The 8679-nt window shown below is 52.3% G+C and overlaps 1 protein-coding gene across 1 annotated transcript; it reads left to right on the top strand.

Annotated features, from left to right (window-relative positions):
* Positions 1-2184: 2184 nt before the first annotated feature.
* Positions 2185-8552, top strand: BRD3OS (BRD3 opposite strand). Its single transcript, XM_029202508.1, has 2 exons — positions 2185-2449; positions 2788-8552. The coding sequence occupies exon 2, from the start codon at positions 3394-3396 to the stop codon at positions 3646-3648; it is 255 nt and encodes an 84-aa protein (XP_029058341.1). The 5' UTR covers positions 2185-2449; positions 2788-3393; the 3' UTR covers positions 3649-8552.
* Positions 8553-8679: the final 127 nt, after the last annotated feature.

Here is an 8679-nt window from a genome sequence, read left to right as displayed (position 1 = left end):
GGATGGATGGATGGATGGATGGATGGATGGATGGATGGATGGATGGAAGGACGGACAGACAGACAGATGGATGTATGGTTAGATAGATAGATGGATGGATGGATTGACTGATAGATAGATAGATAGATAGATGGTTAGATAGATGGATGGATGGATAGATGGATTGGATAGATAGACAGACAGATAGATAGATAGATAGATAGCAGGATAATTGAGGGTTTGTGCCCTTCAGGAATGAAGGTATAAGTCACCCCACTAGCTAAAGAAACCTCGACCAGCTGAGATCTTGCTGAAGGCAAAGGAAACCCCATCTGACTGTTACAGAAACAAGGACGGTAACAACTCTCCATATTGCCCCCTGCCTGTTAAGTACGTATGTATTTGTATCTAGCTCTTCTTTTATTTCCTCACTTCCCTTATGACTTTCAGTACAGTTTTGTTGGAAGTTAACTTTGCAATTTAGTTTCAGGTAAAAGAATATTCAGACAGAAGGAGACTGATAGGAAAGGTAATTAACCTAACCCAGAAAAGGAGCCCTCGACTGGTGGGACTTTGTATTTCCTCTATTTGGGACCCCCCCGTCCTTGGGGTCTGGGTCCCTGCCCTATGGGGACCCTATTCTTGGTGCGGAGACACCAGCTCCAGCTGCCAGCAACCCCTCCTCAAAAGTCTGAGTTTCAGCTCTTTGGTGTCCCTCCTCTGAGTTTCTAAATGTTCACAATTCCACCCTCTTCTCTCTGGTCCTTCTGCTTCCTGCGGTTACCGCCTCTGAGATACTTCTAGAGGTCTTTATTTTAACTTGAAAGTTACCTAGTTAACAACTTTGTACCTAATGAACAATCCCTTCTATTAATCTCTTTCTGGTCAAATCATTGGTGTGATTTCTGTCTTCCAGGGACCCTAAGTCCCTCATCAACTATACATATTGCCAGTTTCTTCTCACCTTTGTGACTTTCTTTTTCACTCATTTTAAAAATAAGCTTTTACATTTTAATTTAGGACAGTTTTCGATTTACAGAAAAATTGCAAAGACAATACTGAGAGTTTCCATATAGCCCACAAACACACCATACACGTGTGTATTTTCTTGTATATGCATTTAAGACAATAAACTTCCCACCAGGCATGATTTTTAACTGCATCTCACAAGTTTTGATATATTGTATTTTTATCATCATTCAATTAAAATAGTTTAAAATTTGTACTGTGAATTTCTCTTTGACCCATGAGGAATTTAGAATTTTTTTTTTTTTTTTTGGTATCCCTGGGTGGGCTCGAGAATATATTTTAAAGTAATCATATATAAGGGTTTTCTTCTAGTATCTTTTTATTGTTGTTTTATAGACTATGTTTCCTGTGACCCTTTTCGCCTAGGATTTAAGTGCTTTGAAATGTATCGAAACTGATTCACGGACCGGCATGTGGTCAACTTTTGGAGATGTTCTGTGTCCTTGTAAAGAATGTGCATTCTACAGTGGTGGGTTCAGTGTGCTTGAATGTCTCTTATGTCGACTTCCTGAATTAGCGTTAGGGGAAACCGTAAAAATGAAAGTTCAGTAAGGAAAGGGACAGATACCAAACGAGAGTATTATTGCAAAAAGATTTGGAGGTGGGTGCGGAAGGAAACAGACCTAATTTTCATGGCAGAATGGGGACCTGGCCCGGCTGGGTGACATGGGTTAGTGGGACACGTGGTTTTAAGAGAGTACGTACGCCCGGGACAACGTGAAATTATTAAAAACAACGCTATAGGTTATTAGGGGTAAGAATGCTAATAGCAGTAGCAACAGCAGACGCAAACAGCAGCACAAAGCTACGACCTACACCATGCTACGACCTACAATAATGGTCACGTGGCTCCCGCAGCTGCCCCACCCCCAGCGGGAGACCCCGCCCCCCGATCCCGCCCCGCGGAGCCATCGATGGCTCCGGCTCGTGGCGCCCGCCTGCCGGCCTCGGCGCTCGGCTCGGCATGCCTGCGACGCTGCCATAGCGACGCGGACACGCAGCCAACTGGCGCCGCCCCGCCCGAGGCGCCCGACCCCGCGACCCGCTATCCGCCGAGGCCCCACGGCGCGGGCGGCCGGGGCGGCGACGACGGGGGGGGGGGGCGCGGGTCAGGTGACGGGGGCGGGCGGTAGGGGGACGCTGGGCGCGGGCCGGGCCAGGCGGGACCCGGGATGCCGGGGAGGCAATGCGGACGCGCCCTGGGGGCGCCCTGGCTGCGGGCCGGGCCGGGCGTTGGGGGCTCAGCGGCAGCCGGCAGTGATGACTCGGCAGGGCGATGGGGGCGCGGGCCACACAGAAGGGAAAGTGAACTTGCATGGCTGGGAAAGCATGGGCGGGGGTGTTGTGGATGCTCCCATTTGGTTTTCACCTGACGTCATTTTTCTTTCTGGTCCAGGGGCCTCCCTGATGCTTGGAGCAGAAAGAAGGCGCTGGTGGCTGGGTGAGTACCAGCGTCCCCAGCATGGGCAGGTCACTTCTGTGCCCCGTCAAGTTCTTAGGACTTATTTCGCAGATCTGGACACTAACGCTCCAACAAGTGGCTTCCCCAGGATCGTCCCCTTAGTTAATAAAAGAACTAGGGTGAGGCACAGGTCTACCTCTTAAACCCAGGCTCACCGCGTCACCAGAGAGCAAATGAAATACTGGAATGTGTCGGTCGGTAGCTTGGTTTAACGCTCAGATGCCAAGAGTTAAGGAGGATTCTGTGCCATATAACCTGCCATTTCTGCTGGGGCCCTTTTCTCCCCAACACCTGACAGCATGTTCATTTCTTTGTAGCATCACCTTGGACAGGAGCTGGAGACTAGCCAGATAAAGAGCACTGAACAAATGCTGGTTCCAAATCCCTGGCAGGGATCAGAACGCCTCTGCTGTGCTGAAAGCCGACCCGAGCACAGATCGTGAGCGGGCAGTTACAGGAGCTGCTGCCTGTCTGTCTAGTTGTACAATGTCCTTTCATTCGGGACACCAGGTATACCTTTGCAAATTTAGTGGTCCACGTCGTGGTGTCAGAATCGCTGCAGACACAAGTCCCCCCTGAGGTGGGCGCCTCGTCCCTTGTCAACTGCACGCCTAATACAGTGTGCACAGCCGTCACCAGGAAACGCTGCGGCCAGGGCACTGCTGACCTGCTTGCCGACTCACGTGTGGTTCTTAAGTGTCTTTTCAGAATGCTCGGAGGCTCCTCTCAAGTTTCCTTGCAGAGAACCCTCACAAGGGTGTTGCCTGTAAATGGCCTGAATTTCTCATTTGTACCAGTAGGTTAAAGAAGGAATCCTCAAAACCCAGCAGCTGAAATACCGGTTCATTAGTGCATTTAGCGCAAAGCACGGGCTCAGAGGCCTCCTGCGCAGGAGCCCAGGAGAGGGGAGGTTCCGGCCAGTGATGAGCGGCCGCGTCCCGCTGGCAGAGAAAGCCCTGTCCGAAGGCTACGCCCGGCTCCGGTACCGGGACACCTCCCTGCTCATCTGGCAACAGCAGCAGCAGAAGTTGGCATCTGTGCCGCCCGGGACGTACCTAAGCAGGAGCCGAAGCACGTGGTACTCACAGTACGGAAATGAGGCCATCCTCGTCCGGGACAAAAACAAGCTGGACGTCTCCCGGGACACGGGGCAATCCAAGTTTTGCTCTGTTATGTAATTCTGGTGTGAAAGCCTGAGCCCAGGCACCCAGCCGCCTTGCTGATCCCTAGTCCTTACTGGGAGATCCTGAACAGTGAACGTGAAGGTTGAGCTGTGGTAGAAGAACCCCAAAATCCCAGAGATGGCGCCCCGGCCCATTCGCAGTCGGGCTGATGGGTGGACTGGGCTCCTGGACTCCATTCTGATCTTGCAGGCGCTGTAGGCACAGGCCAGGTCCGGGGCCCGGCTAGATGCTGTTTTGGTCATGCTTCCGAATAAGTCAAGCGGGAGGGACACCCCGGTTACAGACCCACCTCGTCACATTCTTACAGGCTGCCCTTTAGGTTTCCCTTCTGCCTGGTAAAGAGTGGGTCAGATCTAGAAAAAGGTGAAGGAATTGGCATCATGTCGGGTCGCAGATCCACGTGCGGGACCACGATGTGCGGGACCAAGACGGATTCACCCTAAACGGTCGTCGGCAGCAGCATTTCAGCAGGGACTTTGTGGCACTTGAGTTTTGAGTCTAGTAACCAAAATGATCACTGCGTGTGATGCACTGTGATGGCTCCTACACTAGCTTCCTGATGCTGGAGGTTTGTGGGGCAAAGGCATCCCCAAAACATTAAGGAAACCCCCAAATTATTAAGTTACACAAAAGCTGCTAACAGTGATTTCAAATTTAATCACAGGGCTGAAATAGGCAGGTCCTCAGCGGACAGCAGTTCAGCCTCTACTCCGAGGCTGCACCTCCCGGCCACCTGCAGTGTTTGATGTGCGTGGGCCGTGATCACACACAAGCAGCCTCGGCCCACCTGTGTGGGCAGCTTTATGAGTCATTTTTAAAGGATTTGCTGTCTGCTGTAATTAAGGTCTGTGTGGCGAGGCAAACGTGGAAGTGTCTTTTGTCAAAGCTGAGTTTTCTTTTCTAAATAAATCTCCTTTAGGAGCCGCCTTCCTTCCTCACTCCTTATTTTGATCCGTTTGCTCCTAATATCCTAACGTGGCTTTCAGGTTTTTTTTTTTTTTTTTTTTTTTTTACAACAGTAACATCTAACGATTGCTAAAAACCCCAGTGCAGAAACGCATGAAGCGCCCTCCCCAGAGGCAGCGGCCGTCAGCAGCTCGGCGCGTGCGTGTGCCGAGGTTCCGGAGGCGGCATCCCGCACCACGCAGCGCCTGGTTCTGTGATGTTTTGCTCAGCTGTACAGACGGGGCGATTACGTCACGCTTCCAACGGCCTGCTGGCAGCGCTCCCGTGAGCCCACAGGTGGGCAGAGACCTTCCGGCTGTCCATGCACACGGCACGTCCTGGGCTTCCCCTTGCGTGGCTCCTCGTGCAGGCGTGCTTAGCAGACAGCAACCAGAAGGGAGCTGCTGGGTCAGACTGCTTTCCCCCGACGTCACGTGTCCAGCCAGAGGCCTGGTCCTTGCGCAGGGAGCCTCGGCTTGCTTACTGCCTCAGGTGGGGAGGCTGGAAGGCAGATTTCCTTAAGCACCTCCCCGAGGCGAAGAGGGAAGCCTGTCTCGTCGACACAGTCAGGAAGGACTCTGCAGCAGAGGCTCGCCCGTCCAGGCGCCCTGACACTGGAATTCCCCAGTAGACAGGCCTTGTCGGCATCTCTGCGCTCCTTCGACTTCAGTTCAGTTTGGGAAGGCGGCAAACTTCTGACTTAGCTGGAATGCCTCTGTGCTGCATGCTCGCTGCCCCTCAGACTAACCTAGAAACGGGCTGTGATTGGCTCAGCCGCAAAGCACAGAGGCGGTGGCCGGGAAAGCAAGCACGGGCCACGGCCGCCGTCTGCACTGGTCGGGTGTGCAGGTGACCGACGTGCCCTGGGCCGCTCGCACACAGCTGGCACTAAGCTGCTTAGCGAGCGGGGAGGCCACGTCTGCCCTGGGGACGCCTGGGCGGCTGGCCCTCCCGGCTGGGGCTGGGGATGCCGCGGCGGACGTGCTCAGTCCCCGTCCTCGGGGAGCTCAGTCTGGGTGACGGGGGGCAAGGGAATACAGGGGAGGGGGGCCTCGGGCCTGGACTCGGGCAGAGCCTTCTCCCGGGACGTCACTGCAAGGCTCGGCTCCAACAGCTGTGACTGTTTTGAAAACGGCGTCAGGACTTGGCATTTGTCTCGATACCTCCTTCATTCCTTGCTGCCGCCTCCACTGTGGACGAAACCTCAGCGCGCACAACGTCTCGACGTGGTTTCCTGGAAACGTCCGTTGGGCCAGCGGACGAGCGTTTGATGCCTCTGGTCCCGGAAAGCACCTCAGTGCAGACTGAGGGCACAGCGGGGACAGGGGATGGATGACCGAGCAGGCGGGAACCGAGGCGACCGAACCTGTGGGTCATGGAGGGGGGCGGCCCATCCACAGAGCTGCTGACCTGAAAAGGTGACAAAGCCGCTCCCTAAATCCCAGGGGCACCCCACCCAGGCTTTGGACCAGAGCCACTGAGCTCTTTAAGACCCTCTGGGATGCTTTGGGTATTCCTGCCAGAAGCTACGGGATGTCAAAACGAGGGACTCCCCCCGTCGTCACACGCCAGCAAGGGGAGAGCTGGGAGCCCAGAAAGCACAGGATACGGCACCTCTTTTTTTTTTTTGCTTTTATTATGAAAACAAAACAAATGCCCCAGGAGAAGGGTCCATGATTACCAGAAACATCAAAGAGTACTTTCTACCACTTTTATTCTGTTGTGTTGAGGCCAGCATTGCAATAAACAAGCTAAAACTACTTACGCCGGGCTCATTTGCAGTAACTGACATTCACAGGAATACACTAGAAACGGCACTAAAAAGTTTAAGAAAAGTTACGGTAAACTTGCATGCACATCATACAGAAAAGTAACATTTTAAACATAAAAGAAAAACCTCCTGGAAGTGTTATGCCAGTATTAGGGAACAGCGCTACACCAGGTGTAACAAATCTTTTATCGTGGGCGGTGTCCCCCCTCCCCCGCAAACTGTAAAAGATGTGAATGTTGCAAAAGAACAAAAACCAAAAAACAAACACAGAAGAAAAACGTATCTTAACAGTTTGTAAGCAAGATGAGTGAGCAAGCATCTCTGGAATTCAGTTAACAGCCCAAGCCGCCCCCTCGACCCCCAGGGATCACGAGGACTGTTTCACAGCCATTTCTGTGCCCTGCACGAGGCCAACCCACCGAACACAGGCCCTAAGCCTCGACAGGCTGCCCTCCGGTTCTCGGCACTGGAACTCCGCTTGCCCAACGCAGAGAAATGGAAATGGCGAACACCCACAGGCTGACCTCGGGGGGGGGGGGCGGTGAGGGGGTGGAGAGGGTCCCCCCAAAACTCTGAAATCAGTTTTGAAGTCTGGACAGAAAGCCTTAAAAAAGCCAATGAACTACAACCGCTCAGCACGGACTAAGCCCTCCGGCAGCGTCTAAGCCAGCAGATCTTTCAGAGGAAAGGAGCACAGGTGGCTGAGACTCCACATCTCTCCCAACACGGAACCAGCAGGTAAGGAAATGCTCCCGCTGTGCTCAGCTCTAGGGCCCGATGTCCCCCGCTGAGTGGCTGGCACAGGTGACCCTCCCCGCTCGCTCGCGGCTGGAGGGGCGCCCCACGGGAGCCCCCAGCACCTCCAGGCCCCCCAGTTGGGGTCTGTTTGTTACTCAGATGCGTGCCTGCTGCATTCTGCCCATGAGATCCCGCTTCAGGACCTTCCATCCTGTCGTAATTCCTTCAAGCCATAGGTTGTTTACTCCATTAAAGATCTGCTTAGAAAACACCTTTGAAAAACAGGGCAGCTTTAAAAAACGGCAAGTCTAAAATTCATTTATATTTTTATTACAAACAAAACTTAATGAAAAAACTTGAACAGACTGGCTCAAAACTCACCCAAAGGTCAGAATCACCAGCAGTCAGAAAAATGGTAACCCACCATCCATCGCGTCATCAGAGTTCTATACCCATCAGAGGTATCCTCTAGCCATAAGTGTTAGTGGGATCCAAGTCGACTTTAGGAATTTTAGAAACCACCGCCTGTTAGGATACCAACGACTAGTCTCCCGATCCATCCAGAAGTGCTGGCAGAAAGAACTCGCCACCGGACAAGAGGCCAGGCCACCCCCAGCACCCCCGTCAGTAAAGTCTCACGGGGAGAGAGACTGTTGCGGTCACTTCTGTGCTAACTGGAAAATGCGTGAGCAGGGAGCCCCGTGCCGCCACTGGTGGCGGCTGGAAGACCGCGTGGGGCAGCGGGGGCCGCGCCCCTCTCCTGGAGGTGGGGGGGGGGGTGAGGGGTGCCCCATCCGGGGGCCCTTGCATTCCTGGCCAAAGCCACAATGGTCAGAGCGTAGGTAGGCAGTGTGGATGGGGCATCCCTGCACTCAAAGGCCGTATGGCAGCCTCTGGAGAAAACAAAACCAAAACATAACCTTCTGTTAAACTCTGTATATTATTATTATTATTTTTTTACAATAGAAAGTTAAAAATCAAGACTTAGATTTACTATACATTTTTCTTCTCTCAGATTACAAAGTTCATATTATATAACTGGGGTTCCCTAAATTGAAGTCTTTTAAAACAGTCCTAAGAGAGACCAGACGTGGATACAAAAGAACTAAACAAACGAAATAAAAACCCAGAACGTGCTGCAGCTGGAAGTCGTCTACGCCTGTAAGTGTCCAAATTTCATACACACACGAAAAAGAACAAGAACAAAAACCCCAGCAGCCCCGAGAGGAGGGCAAGCGCACACAGACGTGACTGAGCACCGGCACGGGGACAGCAGGCTGTAGCACCTGGAGGTGAGAGGCCCGCTGGCCAGCAGGGTCTGGGGCTCCCCTTCAAACCATTTAAAAGGCCTGCGTCTCTGCCACTTTTTTTTTTTTTTTAATGTGTTTCTTTTGCAGTTTTGTTTTTCTTTCCTTTTTTTTTTTTTAAAAAAAAAAATGACCAATGATCTTAATAAATAAAGTATTCATATATACATGAAACTGGGACAATGGTTCCGGAGTGCGTGGCAGCGGCTGGGCTGGGGACACACGTGGGGGCTGGCCTTTTGTAGAAAACTGCTGAACCTTACA

Source organism: Monodon monoceros, unplaced genomic scaffold (genome assembly GCF_005190385.1).
Source record: "Monodon monoceros isolate NGI ecotype Baffin Bay Population unplaced genomic scaffold, NGI_Narwhal_1 Super_Scaffold_5, whole genome shotgun sequence".
Taxonomy (NCBI): domain Eukaryota; kingdom Metazoa; phylum Chordata; class Mammalia; order Artiodactyla; family Monodontidae; genus Monodon; species Monodon monoceros.
The sequence above is the reverse complement of the archived record's forward strand: the minus strand, read 5'-3'. Positions and strand labels throughout refer to the sequence as shown.

Excerpts from the sequence above, each read along its gene's own strand:
- BRD3OS (XM_029202508.1), top strand. The coding sequence starts at position 3,394 with ATGAGCGGCCGCGTCCCGCTGGCAGAGAAAGCCCTGTCCGAAGGCTAC.